This window comes from Acomys minous (assembly GCF_964271855.1).
Source record: "Acomys minous genome assembly, chromosome: 1".
NCBI classification, from domain to species: Eukaryota; Metazoa; Chordata; class Mammalia; order Rodentia; family Muridae; genus Acomys; species Acomys minous.
This window is the reverse complement of record NC_140483.1, coordinates 57,953,528-57,970,805: the sequence shown is the minus strand read 5'-3', so window position 1 is coordinate 57,970,805 and position 17,278 is coordinate 57,953,528. Positions and strand designations below refer to the sequence as shown.

At 45.5% G+C, this 17,278-nt stretch overlaps 1 protein-coding gene across 3 annotated transcripts; it reads left to right on the top strand.

Moving 5' to 3' along the window:
- Positions 1 to 10,439: 10,439 nt before the first annotated feature.
- RAB29 (RAB29, member RAS oncogene family) lies at positions 10,440 to 16,759 on the top strand. Of its 3 annotated transcripts, none has more exons than XM_084793085.1 (6): positions 10,440 to 10,621; positions 10,736 to 11,002; positions 14,239 to 14,310; positions 14,939 to 15,120; positions 15,925 to 16,046; positions 16,335 to 16,759. In XM_084793085.1, exons 2-6 carry the CDS (start codon positions 10,879 to 10,881, stop codon positions 16,447 to 16,449), a joined length of 615 nt encoding a protein of 204 aa, XP_084649211.1. In that variant the 5' UTR covers positions 10,440 to 10,621; positions 10,736 to 10,878; the 3' UTR covers positions 16,450 to 16,759. The 3 variants fall into 3 exon arrangements, with proteins under 3 accessions (XP_084649211.1, XP_084649213.1, XP_084649212.1); XM_084793086.1 differs by having other exon boundaries at positions 10,475 to 10,489; XM_084793087.1 differs by lacking the exon at positions 14,239 to 14,310 and having other exon boundaries at positions 10,440 to 11,002.
- The last annotated feature ends 519 nt before the right edge of the window (positions 16,760 to 17,278 follow it).

Below are 17,278 nucleotides of genomic sequence, written 5' to 3'. Positions count from 1 at the left end.
CATAAACTAACCATCAAAATACCTTTGCTGTCCCATGCAGTAGTTGCTACCCAAAGGTATTTAAAAGGTGGGGGGGGGGGGACTAGAGAGATGGCTTAGAGATTAAGAGCACTGTCTGCTCTTCCAGAGATCCCAAGTTCAATTCCCAGCAGCCACATGGTGGTTCACAACCATCTATAATGTGATCTGGTGAGTAGTCACACATGCAGGCAGAACATTGTATATGTAATAAATAAATAAACCTTTAAAATAAACAAAAAGTAGGTGGGGGCTGGAGTGACAGCTCAGTAGTTAAGAGCACTGGCTGCTTTTTCAGTGGACCCAAGTTCAACTCCCAGTACCCACGTGGCAGCTCATGGTTGGCTGTGGCCCCAGTTCCGGGGAAACCATCCCTCTCCTGATCTCTATAGGCACTGCACTAATACAAATAAAATGAAAATAAACCTTTAAAAAAAGTGGCTAAGTAATTGATGGACTGTGTTTTTTTTTCTATTTCAATTAATTTAAGTGTAAATAGCAACACATAGCTACTCAGTCCTGTATTGAGCTCAACATAATCTTAGATTATAAGAAATTTAATGGCGCATGCCTATAATCCCAGCACTCGGGAGGCAGAAGCAGGCAGATCTCTGTGAGTTTGAGGCCAGCATGGTCTACAAATCGAGTCCAGGACAGCCAAGGCTAACACAGAGAAACCCTGTCTCAAAAAACAAAACAAAACAAAAAAGAAAGAAACCTAAAAGAGTTAAGATGTGGTTCACAGAATGCTTGCCTAAAGTGTATGAGGTTCTGGATTCTATTTCTGGAAAAAAAAATAAGAAACAGAGGCAGAGACACAGGGGGGACAAACACTGACCACAGAAAATAACCAAGTGCCATGCCTGAACCTGCACCGAAATTTGAATGTTAGAAGTGAGGAGAGTGAGAAAAAGCATTTGGAGACCTAGAAAGATGGAGAAATCCATACTATAAAGTGACACTATCAAATTGCAACTAATTTTCTTCAGTGTGGTGGTCTTGATTCTGTAGGAAGTTTCAGGGTACAGTCTATTTTAGCAGAGAAGGTATAGTGCCAGAAGCTAGTAACTGTGTCCACAGTCAGGAAACAGGGAGCAATAAGGCAGGTGGGCAACTTGTTCCCTCCTTTTTATTTAGCCTGGAACCCCAGCCCATAGAATGTTGTCACCCACATGTAATGTGGGTCTTCCTACTTAGTTTAATCTAATCTGGAAACTCCTTCAAGACAGGCCTATACGTCTGTTCCTGCCATGGGGCGTGGGGTGTCGTGGCAGGCAGGGACACGAACTTGGAGAGGCCAGAAGGAAAATTCAGTTCAGCCCAATTTAATTGGTGCTGGGTCAAACTTCTGGAGAGTCTGACATCAGACGGCCGCATATTGCCAGCATCTTTAAGCACGGTGCAACTTAAAAAGGCCTCCAGGCCGTAATCATTACAATTCCTGGTACACAGCGGTGCCTACGGTGTGACTACACAGGAACTCCCTTACGAAGTACATGTGACTGTGAAGATGGGTTCTGTAGCTTAAAAGCCTAGGGTCTGGTATGGTCTCTGACTGAGATAGCAGAGAGGTCGGCAGGCTATAAAGTACATGTGACACCTCCCGTAAGGATGGGTTCTGACTGAGAGCTAAAGATGAAGGTCTCTGGAGGGAGCATCTGGGATAAACTTTCTCGGGGAATTCCGTGAGGTCTAGTTAGCTCTACACATAGCAAAGGTTACCAGCTCATTAAGAGTAGCCACTCCCAGCTTTCTGGGTGGAAAACGGGGTATTCATTTCCTCCATTGAGGAGACACTCCTTGCTATTAACATTCCTGGCTTCTCTAGTGTTTATCCGTGAGCGTGAGGACCTCTTGCGCTCTCCACGTTCCCATGGTGATTCTAAATTCCATAAGCTGACAATCAAGGTTAGCCATCATCCCTGGGAAACCCAATGAAAGAGCAAAGTGGTGCAAATTGTATTCTTCTGCAGGCTCAAAAATATTCTCAGTATAAACAATGAAAATCAAAAAGGGAGGAATGCACACATCCATCAAAAGAGTGACAGTGGCTGGGTAGCCCTTGTCTTTAATTCCAGAGGCAGGCGGATCTCTGTGAGTTCGAGGCCAGCCTGCTCTACAAAGAGAGTTCCAGAACCAGGACAGCCAGGGCTATTACACAGAGAAACTCTGTCTTTAAAAAAAAAAAAAAAAAAAAAGAATAACAGTGGCCATGCAAAGGTGACCACTGTCCCTGGCTTCCAAACTCTCTTCGAAAACTGTACGAGTAATGTGGATTTCCAGAATCTAAATGCATTCCCCTGTCTCATATTTATAACTCTACCAGAGAAACTATAATGCCAAAGCCTCAAAACCCCCAAAGACCACCAGGAATCATCTGGATGCAAATCACACAGGGTGGGTTTTTTTTTAAAGATTTATTTATTTATTATTATGTATACAATGCTCTGCACAAGAGGGCATCAGATCACATCATAGATGGTTGCGAGCCACCATGTGGTTGCTGGGAACTGAACTCAGGACCTCTGGAAGAGCAGTCAGTGCTCTTAACCGCTGAGCCATCTCTCCAGTCCCAGGGTGTTGTTTATTTCAAGCTCAGAGCCTTGACAGTCAGCCCCATCCTGAGGAGGGAAGATGGCGGCCTCTAGTGCTAGAGGAACAGGGCTTTTAAAGGAAAAAAAACTGCAGGGGCGTGGGGGTTCCAAGCCTTGGTGTCACACGATAGGTTATAGAGGGGTATGGAAAAGTTGCCCTTTACGCTGATTGGCTGGGGGACCAGGGCTAAGCGAGGGGACCAAGGCCAGACAGCAGGGGGGAGTTTTTTCATTTGTTCTGGTCACTGTGACCTATAGGTTTGATTGGTTGGCCCTGAGTGCAAGCTCCTCGGAACAGTTACTAGCTGTATGTTTATGGCTCTGCCTGGACCAGGGAGTCCTGTTGGGGGGGTGGGGGGTTGAGGGGTGAGTTCTCAGGCCCTGAACAGAAAATGGCATTGGTTTGGTCTCTACAAAACTACAATAAAATGGCAATTTAGTAAAAAAAAAAAAAAAAAAAAAGGGAAGACACCTATCTCCATCAATGGAGTAAGATCATGTCTCCTCCTCCCTTTGCATTACAGGCTTTGGTTTTCTTGAGACACAGTGCCTCAAACTCACTATCTAGCTCAAGTTGACCTTGACTTTGAATTTCTCACCTTTTCTAAAAAGACTTTTTTTTTTTAATGTTCATGAGTGCTTTGTCTGCACGTGTGCCGCTGATGTGTGTCTAGTGCCAGTGGGGGGGTCAGAAGAGGGTGTCAGTGTGTAGAGCCTTACCACCCTGAAAACACCGATCTGATTAGAAGAGGCCATCGGGATCCCCAGAACCAGAGTTACAGATGGTTGGGAGCTTCTGAGTTGCCATGTGGGTGCCGGGAACTGAACCCGAGCCCCTCTGCAAATACAAAAGGGGCTTACGCTCTTAACCACTGAGCCATTTCTCCAGCCCTGAATTTTTTGACTTCTGGTTCTCCTGCCATTGCTTCCTAGAGGGCCGAGTGCTGAGATTACAGGCCTGGGCTGGCAAGCCTGGCCCTTGATTTTTCCTCTGGCAGAAATTCTGTGACTTTCTGGGTGGGGGGGACAGCAAACGTGTACATCTTCCTCTTAAGTCTTGACTCCTCCCCCGACCTCTCTGACTTAAGAATCTACAGCTAGTTCTTCTCCCAGATGCCCTGGGGCCAAACACAAACTTTTGAAGCCCTCCTTTACTTTGCCGCACGCTGGTTACTTGTAAGTCAAACAATTATAAACTGTCACATAATTTCAAAAGTATATTCTAGAACACTTTATTATTTTTAGGCGTACGGTGTTTGACCTACATGCGTGTGCACCAGTGATATTTTAGAGAAGTTTTGCAGGATGAATTAAAGAGAAGATAAACAAACTACGGCACAACAGGCCCTCAGATCATGGAGAGCAGGGAACAGGTCACTGGAGTGCTCCAGTGTGGGTGAGACAGTCTGCTCTCCCACCCTCGGCTCTGTGTAAATTCTGCTAGCCAGCTGTGTCACTGGAGTTTCCCTGTCTGGGAGCTCAGTTTATAGAAAGGCTGATCAACAAAAATTAAAGCATAGAAATTTACATAGACAAGAGAGTAAAGGCTGAGAAAAAAAAGAAAAAAGAAAGAAAGAAAGCACGATGCTGCATTTATTTTAGACAGAGGGCAGTGCACATTTGGGAAGGGACAATAACATGAATGAGTACCTAGGCAAATGTTTTATATTCTCTAGAGGTGTTTTATGAAGGAGGGGACAGGAGCTAGGAGAAAGGAAATTATTTCAAAGAGTGTTTATTGAGGCTCACTACCTCCCTAGTAACCAGTCTCCGGTGACCAAGGCTATTCTCCAGCATTGGCTTATGAAGGGCAGTCCTCCAAGATGGCTATTTTGACATGTGCATACAGAAAAGGCTGGGCCACATGGTGCTTCCAGCAGTCACAGCCTCTTCAAGTCACTCCAGCTTGAAAGGATCACCGTATCAATTTTGTCATGCCTTGAGATGGTTGCTTGACTTTTTTTCTGTCGCTGTGGTAGAACACTCTGCCCAAAAGCAACTCAGGGGAGGGAAGGGCTTATTTCATTTCACACTCGGGGCAGGGACCTGAGAGCAGGGACATGTACTGTTCCACTCACCATTACCAGGGAAGCAAGTACCACAGAAGGTATGGAGGAGCACAGCTCTATGGCTCACCCAAGCTGATGCTTAGCTCACCTTACATCCAGAACCGAACACCCAGGAGCTGCGTGCTTCCCGCGCTGGATCCTTCTATACCAGTTAGCAAGACAATCCTCTACGGATAAGGACAAGACCACAGACCAATCTGATCTAGATACATTCTCACTGCTTTCTTCTCAGATGACTGTAGGCTGTGCCAAGTTGACAAAGCTATCTAGAAGGGTGGTACGTTTTTTTTTATCCCCTTTAACCTGACTTACCCCCACCCCCACCCCTGGCCTTAAACTCCCTAAAGATGACCTTAAACTTTTTTGTTTATTTGCTTTTTGAGTCATGATTTCTCTATGTAGCCTTGGCTATCCTGGGCTTGCTTTGTAGACCAGGGTGGCCTCAAACTCACAGTGATCCACCTGCCTCTGCCTCCCAAGCACTGGGATCACAAGCGTGTGCCACCGTGCCAGGCCCAGTGACCTTAAACTTTTAATCCTCCTGTCTCTACCTCCTAAATGCTGGTATAAAAGGCATGTACCGCCACAGCTAGTTTATGGTGGCAGGGCATTAAACCCATGGCCTAATGACTGCTAGGCAAGCTATTTACCAAGTGAGCCACATGCCCAGATATTATTATAATATTTTCATATATAGATGTATATTATGATTATAGACCTGACCCTTTCCTGATAGAACCTGTTGAGCAAGCACCTGGGGATTCCCGGCAATATCCCATCCTATGCTAAGGAGATCCTAGCCTTCAGCAAATGGCCTTTAACCATACCTGGAAGTTCTTCCCCCACCCATAGGATAATTAAGTACTGTGCTCTCCTTTTGATAGGACACACACACACACACACACACCACCACCACCACCACCACCACCACCACCACCACCACCACCATCACCACCACCTCCTCCTCCCATCCCCGGACATGGAAGCCAGGCTGCCCTCTGGACCACTGAACAACACTCTCCCTGGCACCATTAACTGCCAACTCCTCGGGGAGTGGAAGGGCTCCCTGCTCCATGATGGATGCTGATGAGCCCAGTCTTAGCAGGCCCTGCGCTGAGGCTCACGGCTGCTGTTCGCGAGTTCGTGAGTATGACAGCTGGAAGACAGAATTGCACAACACCCCACCTACGTCTTCCTTTGGTTTTCACATTCCTTCTACCACCTCTTCCACAGTGTTCCCTGAGCTTCAGATAGGATACTATGGCTAGCCCATTTAGGGATGAGTCATTTATTATTCTCAGCACTCTGACCGGTTGGGGATCTCTGCAATGAACCATCACCCACTACAAGAAACTTCTCATACTGAAGCTGACAGCGCTAATCTATGAAAACAAATATAAATACTTAGAAGGCTGTTTGACATGCACAACATATCCATTAGGGAAGCAACAAGAGTAGCTTCCCTACTAGGTCTTAGGTCTCCCCAGCCACAGGGTTTTGACTAGGTTTACAGTAAGAAATCTGAATGCCCTGTTAGGAAGCTGGCCTCAAATCCAATTAATAATACTTTCGCTTGGGAGGCAGAGGCAGGAGGATCGCTGTGAGTTCGAGGCCAGCCTGGTCTACAAATCAAGTCCAGGACAGTCAAGGCTACGCAGAGAAACCCTGTCTTTAAAAAAAAAGCCAAAACCTTTTGCAGGGAGACCAGGGGACTGGAGAAGTGAATCAGCATGTAAGATTTTTTTTTCCCTTCCAGAGTATTGGGTTCAATTCCCAGCATCCACATGAATCGTATAACCATCGATACCTACAGTTGTTTACAATAAATACTGGGGATACAATGCCTTCTTCTGACTTCTCCATGGAAGTGCATTCATGTGGTGCACAGGCATATATGCAGGCAAAACACTCATACACATAAAATAAATAATAATAATGATAATAATAATAATAATAATAATAATAATAATAATAATAATAATTGGTTACCCCCACAATAGTCATACCATTACTGCAGCACTGGACACATCTTACTTGGCAAGAGTATAGCACACATACAGGGTCCACCATGAAGGACACCCCTTCCCCACCAGCCTACACATCCCCTCCTAGCAGAGAGGAAGCTTCCAGTTCAGTTCCAACTTCGTTTCTCTATAAACTGCAACCAAAGTTTGTGGTGACTTCAACAGTAGAGTCCAACCATCTAGTTTTGCTAACCAACCAACAGTGGTGGTGATTGCCTGTGTTGGTTTGGATCCCCCAGAGGCATCCCGGAGAAGCATTGTCTAAGAATAAGGATGTAAGGGGTTGGAGAGATGGCTCAGCAGTTAAGAGCTCTTAATTCTTCCAAAGGACCCAGGTTCAAATCCCAGCACCCACATGGCAGCTCACAACTGTCTGTAACTCCAGTTCCAGGGGATCTGACATCCTCGCACAGACATGCACAGAGGCAGAACACCAATGTAAATAAAATAAAATAAAATAATAAATTTAAAAATGCTTAAAAGAATAAAGATATAGGGCTGGAGAGATGGCTCAGCAGTTAAGAGTCTTGTCCTCCTTTTCCTGAGTTCAATTCCCAGCAACCACATGGTGGCTCACAACCATCTATACTGGGATCTGGTGCCCTCTTCTGGCATGCAGGTGTACATGCAGATAGAGCACTCATATACATAAAGTAAATAAATCCTTAAAATTTTTAAAAAAAGAATAAGGACGTAGTTATTGACTTTATAAAAGGAAGGATTGAGGTAAATGAAACTATATAAAAAGAATTAATTCAGAATTTTAGACTCACCAAGACAGGAAAGATGTTTTCTCCAAAACTGCCAAATACAAATAGCCAAAACACTATGAATATAACATTTATATAATTCCTGGTTGTTTCATGGTTCTTCTTGCTATATGCAGTTTATTGTACGTATGTATAATAATCTAAATGTCTATGTAAAAAAAAGAAAAATTTTACAAAATTAATAATGATCAAAATATGATATCTATATGGAGGGCAGAAATGATGGGGCTAATGGCAATGGTGAGAAACTTGAGAAAGGAGCTATTTTTGCAGTGATGTGTAAAAGGAAGGCTGTGGTGGATTTGCCCAAGTGGAGGTACCTTTCCCAGTAGTGAACATAATTTTTTGGAGATAAAGAACAAATAAAGTAAAGGCATATATTTGAAGCCAAGAGAAATACTCTAAAGAGTATAGAATGACCAACCCATAACCTAAGAGTTAATTAATCCTTAGGAAATACTTAAAGGGATAAAATGGAAAGATCCCTGAGAAGAAATTTTTTAAAGTGGCCATCAAATAGCCGGGGGCAAAAAAAGAGGAAACAGTATCACAGAAGCCACAAGGCAATAAATGCCAAAGAATGTTGAACTATGTCAAATCAATAGGAACTGAGAAAACGCAATCCTTAAAGGTGAGTGGGGGAATCCTGGTGCTGTGGCACATGTCTATAATCCCAACACTTGGGGGTGGGGGGGCGGGGGCGCAGAGGCAAGCTGATCTCTCTGAGTTCGAGGCTAGCCTGATCTACAAAGTGAGTCCAGGACAGGCAAGACTACACAGAGAAACCCTGTCTTGGGGTGGGAGAGTGAGTGGGGGAGAGAGAACTGGTAAGTTCCATACATATGTCGTACATATGTATGGAAATGTAGCAAGGAAGGTATTACTTTGTAATACTGTAAACTTAGCTGTTTTAAACAAAATTTCAATTGTTCGATTTTACAATGAATTCTCAGGAGGCAGATGTGGGGATGAAAGCCTGCTCGCTCAGAAAGGCACAGGAAGTACCCAGCTGACCTAGCTCTTCTTCTTTTTTTTTTTTAAAGAAGCTTCTTTTTTGTAAGTTTTATTTATTAATTATTATGTATACAGTGTTTCACCTGCGTGTCCGAAGAGAGAACAAGATCTCATTGTAGATGGTTGTGAGCCACCATGTGGTTGCTGGGAATTGAACTCAGGACCTTTGGAAGAGCAGCCAGTGCTCTTAACCTCTGAGCCATCTCTCCAGCCCGACCTAGTTCTTCTTTACCACCCAGTCTCAAAAACCCTACAACTCAGAGTTTCTCCCTTCTGTTGCCTGTGAGTCTCTCTATCCATCCTCCTGACACCCTCTTACTCTTACATGCTTTTTTTCCTGTGTTCGCTCCCTGTCAACTGGTCTCTTGCTCAGCCTCTTGACCTTTGGATGACTTTGTTTAATCCTGTTTACAATACTCAAGCAGAAAGCTCTTGGATTAAAAGTGCGTGCTAGGGCTGAGCCACACCACAACCAGAAATGGGTTTTTCCAGGACACAATCTCAGGGTTCACAGTGTGATCATGTATCCTGCAACATAAAATTTTAGTTGTAAAAAAAAATAGGGGAAGAGAGAGACTGGCCCAGAAACCAGAGGCAAATGGATCAGGAACTCAAAGCCAGCCATGGCTACAGAGATTTTATCAAAAGAAAAAAGAAAAGAGGAGGAGGAGGAGAGCTGGGGATGTAGCTCAGTTGGTAGAGGGCTTGCGGAGCATGCCTGGATGTAATCCCCAAAACTACAAAACTGGATGCTGTTAGAATCATAAGTTCAAGGCTGTATGTAGGTGGCTGAGACCAGTATAGGCTACAGAAAGCCCTCTCTCAAACAAACAAAAACAAACAAAAAGAAAGGGAAAAAGTGAAGCTTGTTCTATAAGACACAATTCCTCTCTAAAGCACAGGCAGGGCAGAAGAACTGCAGGTAGGAAAATTAAAACTATTTGCCAATCATTTTATGATTACTTGGGAACAGCAGCAGCAGCAGCAAAAGGAAATGTCTTGGTGTTCAAATGCTATGTGTGGCTGGTGTAAGAAATGTGGAAGTATAAATGAGGAACTGTCTCTTGCCTATTCTGTATTGCTGTCGCTGTAGCCAGTTATTAAGTTTTGAGGCTTTTGATTTGAAACGTCCCTGAATTTGCCTGTCGTTGGTCATATGGAAAACATGAGATCACATTTACAAAGTTCAGAGATTTGACTGTGTAGTTGAGACAACAGGAAATCAACTTCACATGGAACATGAGCGGTGGTTCTTGGGCTTTTGTTGTTGTTGTTGTTGTTGTTTGCTTTTTTTTTTTTTCGTTTTTTGAGACAGGGTCTCTCTGTGTAGCCTTGGCTGTCCTAGACTCCCTTTGTAGACCAGGCTGGCCTCGAACTCACAGCGATCCGCCTGCCTCTGCCTCCCAAGTGCTGGGATTAAAGGCGTGCGCCACCACCACCCAGCTGTTCTTGGGCTTTTATTAAATGGAGTAGTTTATCTTAGAGTCATAAAACTTTTAAAATATGATTTTAAAAAAACATCTGGAAATCTTTAAAATGTGATTTTAAGAAATCATCTGGAGAACAGATTTAGACAGTAGAGATCATGGCCTATGTAGTTCAGGTTGACCTGAAGTCGCTTCAAACCTAATGGAGGGTGGGGGTGGAGGCCGGGAGGGAGCGGGGGGGGGGGGGGGGTCCTTGACCACACTATGTTGCAGAAGATGATGACCTTGGATTTTCTGATCCTCCTGCCTCCATCATCCCAAGGCTTGTATTACAAGCCTGTGACACCACACCGAATTTTAGAATTGTTTTAAAATAAATTTATGAATGCTTAAAAGTTGGAAAACCTTGAAACTTTGGTCAAGGTAGTTAGGAAACTACATATCCCAAGAGCTCACGCGGCAAGCTGCCACACTGGCCTGGTCGCTTCACCAAGAGGCACACTGGGAAATGTAGTGCTCTGAGCAGCGGGCACACTACCCTGGTGAAGGAAGACGGAAAATGCGCCGCCAGTGGTAGGGCAGGGACCCGACAAGGACTTTGCACAACCCAATTTAGTGCGGTCGGTCGGAGAAGGGCCTAGGTCACCTGTACCTGGCCGGTGCAAAGTGCCGGCCGGCGTTCAGCGTTGGCGAGCCGCTCGGAAGGTGCCAACCGCGGTGGGGGTCGATCTCGTACCCGCCCCACCCAGGCTGCGGCCGCGCGGGGAGGAAGCGCGCAAAGGCCGAGTGCAAAAGTTTCCTTTTCTGCTTTCTCTTCAGAGCAGCTTCAACCAGCAGAGGGTGGGGATGCCTGCCTTCAGTTGGAAGACAACCCGGGAACTAAAGGGGTTAAAATAAGCGACTTCTCGGAAAAAAACAAACAACATTTAAAACAACAGCGACAACTCTCTATACCGCTAGCCATGGGCAGCCGAGATCACCTGTTCAAAGTGCTGGTGGTGGGGGACGCCGCCGTAGGCAAGACGTCACTGGTCCAGCGCTACTCCCAGGACAGCTTCAGCAAGCACTACAAGTCCACCGTGGGAGGTGAGCAGCTGTGGGTGGCTGGGGGCCGGCGTCGGGGCTTGGACCCGGTAGCTTCTGGGATGGGTACTGTGGTCGCCTTTGGGGGCTTCCCAGCTGCGCCGACTATCTAGAAAGATAGGGCCTGAAGTATACAGGTGAGAGAGATGGACAAGGTGGAGGGTTCTGAGCTGGAGTAGTTCAAAGCAGAGAACAGCCAAGCGCAGCCCCCGGCAACCTCTCCAACCATCAGAGGCAGCTGAGCCCCAGTTCAAATGCTGGCAGGGGCAATTGCCCTGTCTCCCATCAGCCTGGGGCAGTGTTGAGGGAAGAGCCTACTTGACCTAAGGAGGAGAGAGATCCCAAGAGCTAAATAGTCAGGAGGACCGGATGTGAAGAAGACCGAGGGACAGATTCTGGTCAGGAGTCAATGAGCCCTGTGGTGTGCTTCAATAAAGGTTAAGTCGTGGACTTCGTGGGGAATGTGAGAAATGCACGAAAGAATGTGAAATATACCTCAAGTAGCCTGTCTGCTTTCACACCGGGGAAGGAAGAGAGGGAGAGAGAAAGAAACACTAAAGGTTAATTCGTTTCTTTCCTAGTGTGGCCTTTGAACTCAACTGAACTATACACATACACACACACACACACACACACACACACACACACACACACACACATCACCACCACCACCATCACCACCACCACCACCACCACCACCAGGTAGTTAACGAGGTTGTGATGTGAAGGAATAACCTAAAATTATACTTGTACCAACATACATTATGGAAGAGTGTGCTGGTGTTCTTAAGAAAGTTTTTTTAATTAATTATTTACTTTGAAATGAAAATGTTAAAGACTATTTGGCAAAGGACATGGAGAGGCGAGATGGCTCAGTGGGTATCGCTGTTTTATGTCAAGTCTGACCACCTGAGTTGGATTCCCAAGCCCCACAAGATGGAGAGAGAGGCTGGGTGAGGTGGCTTATGCCTTTAATCCCAGCACTCGGGAGGCAGAGGCAGGTGGATCGCTGTGAGTTCAAGGCCAGGCTGGTTTACAAAGTGAGTCCAGGACAGCCAATATAGCATAGAGAAACCCTGTCTCAAACCCCCCCCCCAAAAAAATGGAAAGAGAAAAGAGACTCCCAAAAGTTGTCCTCTGACCTCCATGGGAACACTGTGGTACGAGCACACACTATATAAAACATTTTAATTAAATTTTCACAAGTATTTGGCAAAATTAGTGGCTTAACATTTCAAAGACCATTTCCTGACTGCTTTACCCACCACTCTTAAATATGAGTCTTTATTTCGTGGGTTTGGGTTAAAAGTGTTCCGTGGATGAATTTTTACCCAGTGGCTTAGTTTTCCTACAGTTTGAATATAATCGATTTGTTTGGTTTTTCCCAGCGTTGACTATAAATTCTCCCTAGTTTCTACTTCTGCCGTAGAAGAATATTCCAACCTGAAATTCTTTTTGCTTCTCTCCTTAACACATAGCTTTTCCTGCACTATATGCTTTAATTCTAACATTCAAGAAGCTGATGCAGGGAGCTCTCAAGTTGGGGCTAGCCTGCACTACACATCTTTGGGAGGTTCCCCTGGAATGGTTGTTCAACTCAATTTTGTAGAGTTTCAGCATCTACAGAGCTGATGGTGGATTCCAGCATTGCTCTTAAGTGTCATCCACGTAGAGCCCTCTGGCACCTTTTTCCTTTATCCCATTCCTGCCTGACGTAATCGCCACGCCCTTACGGAAGGGGATAGAGTTTTCCATCGTGTTTTCTCATGATACTGTTTGGTTAGATGCTACCAGTGAAGTTGAATGTGGAAGATACCAAAGTGATCGCACTCACCTTCATTTCCCCGTCCCCCGCTCCTCCTTCCCTTGAGAAAACCCCCTGCAAACCCCCCGAAACCATTCAACCCGAGAACAGGGTTATTTCCACTATCATTCCCACTTTCCTGTTCCCAGCCATGGAGATAATTAGTATGAAATCATTTGATCTGATAGAGGGGAAATCCGTGAAGACCCTTCAGAGGGTACAGGTTGTATCCCACACTTTACATGAGTCACCTCCATCTATTGAGGGCTTAAGTTTCATGACCCTGGGGTTATCACTGGATGTTTGATCTGAGCTTATCCCTGAATTTTAAAAAAATGTGTCTATGAATATGTGGACATGTGCGCCGTGACATACATGTGGAAGTCAGAGGACAGTGTGTAGGTTTGGGTTATAGCGATTTAACATGGGTGTTAAAGTAACTTTTATTCTCCTGGTGCTTACTGCCTCCATCTGCTAACCTAGGCCTAGTCCTGGAAGCTTCTAGCCTGGGATGTTTTCAGCCTCTGAGACTGAATAAGCTCACCCTTTCTTGACCTTTCTGGATTCTTCCTAGTTGGTTCAACTCAGTTGTACTGGCTCAGACTTCTCTTCAAGCTGACTGATTCAATCTGGCTTCCTTCTCAGCCTCTGACTGAATTGCTTTTCTGGGTCTCAAACTAACTCCAGCAATCTGTTCTAATCTTCTGGCTCCTTCTCATTCTTTGGCTCGTCCTGTCTTCACCTGTGTCTAGTTTGTTTTCTCTTCAACCTATGTCTGTAAAACTCTCCTGGTAAAAACTGCCTCTGAATTCCACAAACTGAGCTGCCACAAACTCAACCCCACTGCACTGCCTCTCAACTCTCTGACTCAACTGAACTGCCTGGAACAACACTGACTAGAACTCAGAGGTCTGCATGCCTCTGTCTCCTGGGTTAAAGGCATGTACCACCATGCCTAGACCTAAGCTTTTCTTTACCTGAAACTTGTTCTATCCAGGCTGGCCTTGAACTCAGAGAGCTGCTTGCCTCTGTCTCCAATGATTAAAGGCATTGTCTGTATTCCAGCCAGATCACACAGACCTAGAAGGTCTTTGGATGTGATCTCTTTGTTTGTGTGTGTGTTTGTTTGTTGAGACAGGGTTTCTCTGTGTAACGGAGCTCTGGCAGTTCTGGAACTCTCTTTGTAGACCAGGCTGACCTTGAACTTACAGACAAAAGCCTGCCTCTACCTCCCAAGTGCTGCAATCAAAGGTGTGCACACCTGGCTGGCTGTGATCTCTTGCCATGTTTTGAATTAAAATCTCTCTACACTTGGGTTGTCAGGCTTGGCAACAAATGCCTTCACCCTTGCCCACAGAACCACCTCACTGGCCCATCCCTGGGTTATATCTTAAAGGCATGTTTTTATTAAAGTGGAATATACGTATATTTTCAGTGGATTTTGCTCTGAAGGTTCTCCAGTGGTCGGACTCAGAGATGGTGCGGCTTCAGCTGTGGGATATTGCAGGTAAAACGGGAGAAGAAGACAGAAACAAAGGAGGAAATTATATAACCAGGCAAGCTGTCTGGGGTGTAGGGGTGGAGTAGTTATGGGATGGCAAGATGGACGTTCCCCTCCCCCCCCCCCAAGCTACAAGTTGGAGCTGCTCTGAGCTTTTGAGATGATTTTGGAGATTGCTCCAAAGACAACAAAGAAACATCGAGCCAACTCTGGGTGGGTGGAAAATCTTCTCGGTGACAGGTTGTCCATAGGTAGATAGATGTTCCACGGGTAGGAGAGAGATCCTCGGCTGACGTGAGTGAGAAAATAGAGACAATGATAATGGTGAACCTTTATCGTGTGGTGTTCTTCAAAGTATATCAGATTTACTGACTCACTAGCCCTGTTGTGAGAGCTTTTTCTGTACTCTACACATGCGCAAATATGAAGGGCTCGGCTTTTCTTTTTCTTTTTTTTTTTTAAACAGCATTCTTCTGTGTAGCCTTTGGACTCACTCTGGAGACCAAGCTGGCTTTGAACTCACAGAGATCTGCCTGCCTCTGCCTCCCAAGTGCTAGGGATCATAGATGTGCACCACCGTGCCCGGCTTTAAAATCACCTTCCCTAGGGTTCTCTCTCTCTCTCTTCACTCCAGGGCAGGAGCGCTTCACCTCTATGACGCGACTATACTATCGAGATGCTTCTGCCTGCGTTATTATGTTTGATGTCACCAATGCCACTACTTTCAGCAACAGCCAAAGATGGAAACAGGATCTAGACAGCAAGCTCACACTGCCCAATGGGGAGCCGGTGCCCTGCCTGCTCTTGGCCAACAAGGTCAGTGGCCAGTTTAAGTAAATGGTCCCTGGCATCTGTCAGAGGCCAGAGGAAAGGCATCTAAAGGGTTCTGAGCATGCACACACACCATGTTTTATTTTAGTTTTTTTAAGATAGAGTCCAAGTAACCAAGGCTGGCCTACAACTCACAATCCTGCTTCTGTTGCCCAAGTACTATGGTTAGAACCACTATTCCTGGCCACCAGCATACCAGCATGCCTGTTTACCCCTTTCAAGTTGGCAGGGTGTGTGTGTCTGGTACCCAAGGAGGCCAAAAGAGGGTATCAGATTCATAGGCCAGAGTTACAGAGAGTTGTGAGCTGACATCTAGGTGCTGGGAATCAAACCTGCGTCCTCTGAAAAAGCAGCCAGTGCTTTTAACTGCTGAGCCAACTCTATATCCCTGAAAGTGATTTATTTATTTATTTATTTATTTATTTATTTATTTATTTATTGAGATGGGCTTCTTTATGTAACTTTGGCTGTCCTGGAACTCGCTCTGTAGACTAGGCTGGCCTCAAACTCACAGCGATCCTCCTGCCTCTGCCTCCCTGCATGCTGGGATTAAAGGAGTGCTTTTACTGTGTGTGTGTGTGTGTGTGTGTGTGTGTGTGTGTGTGTGTGTGTGTGTATGTGTGTGTGTGTATACACATTTTTTTTTTAAGAGTGACTTTTTTAAAGGAAGAATGTTGACTGAAGATTTTAGATGTTGGTGATCTCAGCCATTGGTGGAACATTGTTTTAAATGCACAGCTCCATATGAAGCCACTTATGGTGTTGCCACTTACATATTTTCTTTGTCAGAGTGATCTATCCCCTTGGGCAGTGAGCCGGGACCAGATTGACCGGTTCAGTAAAGAGAATGGGTTCACGGGTTGGACAGAAACATCAGTGAAGGAGAACAAAAACGTTAATGAGGCCATGAGGTAAGTAGCTCTTCGTGGTCTGGGGACAGGCATGCAGAGCTCCCCCCCCCCCACCCCCCTGACCCCCGTGGACCTTCTTTTCTGATTTCTGAACAAAGAAGTACAAATTCAGCCACCGGGATGCCAGCTTCCCTAAGTTAATTGAAGACAAAGGCGTGTTTAAACCCTGTGTCCTTACGGAGTGCTGCCTGGTGATAAAACAGTGCCCGCTGCATCTCCTTTTTCTCCATCTACCTTCTTGGGTTTATTTTTCTTATTTTCTGTTTTGTTTATTATTATTTTTTTAAGAGTCCTCGTTGAAAAGATGATGAACAATTCCAGAGAAGATATATTGTCTTTGTCCACCCAAGGGAACTACATCGACCTCCAAACCAAGCCCTCCTCTGGCTGGACTTGCTGCTAGTTCTGTTCGGCTCCTTTGTAGCAGGTCTCTGAGTCTCCTATCTCTTCCTGTCAGCTGCCCACCCGGCATAAACACTCAGAAGTTCAGAATATTTGAGTTGTCTCTTGCCAACTGCCCAGAAAGGAGGCCCCACTGTGACTTGGGACTGGCCACCAGGGACCCATGGGCGTTTCTGTTGTTCCTGGATGTAGTCTGTAACTGACTGGTGGCCCACGTATAGTGCGGTCAGTGCCTCCTGTGCGACAGTGATCGTCTCGTTCCTTCAACTGTGGCATGCGTTTCTGGGGAGGATTAAAAATTAGCACCTGTGTGTTTGTTGGTGTTTTGTGCACATGCTGGGTGAGCACAGTGCTACTGATGTACATCCTGGCCCTAGCGTCCGGGTTTTTAAATCATTCTCAAGGCCAGCAAGACGGCTCTGTGAGTAAAGGCTCTTGCCACCAAACCAGAAAATCTGAGTCCAGTCCCCGGGGCCCACGCGTTAGAAGAACTGACTCACACAAGTTTGTCCTCTGACTTACACGAACACACATATGCACTATGGCACACTCTTGCTCTCACACATACAAAGTACACCTGCACACCAGAAGAGGGCGTTAGATCACACTACAGATAGATTGTGAGACTCCATGTGGTTGCTAGGAATTGAACTCAGGACCTCTGAAAGATCAGTGCTCTTAACTGCTGAACCATCTCCCCAGCCCTCACCTATACAAAGTAAATAAATAAATAAATGTAAAACTGTAAAAGTAAATGTCTACAATCCCAGCACCTGGGAGGCTGAGGCAGGAGAATTAAAGGTAGAAGGACAGCTTGGGCTACATTGTAT

Excerpts from the sequence above, each read along its gene's own strand:
- RAB29 (XM_084793085.1), top strand. The coding sequence starts at position 10,879 with ATGGGCAGCCGAGATCACCTGTTCAAAGTGCTGGTGGTGGGGGACGCC. Across the intron at positions 15,121-15,924 it reads GCCTGCTCTTGGCCAACAAG|AGTGATCTATCCCCTTGGGC; the intron begins GTCAGTGGCCAG and ends TTTCTTTGTCAG. Across the intron at positions 16,047-16,334 it reads AACGTTAATGAGGCCATGAG|AGTCCTCGTTGAAAAGATGA; the intron begins GTAAGTAGCTCT and ends TATTTTTTTAAG.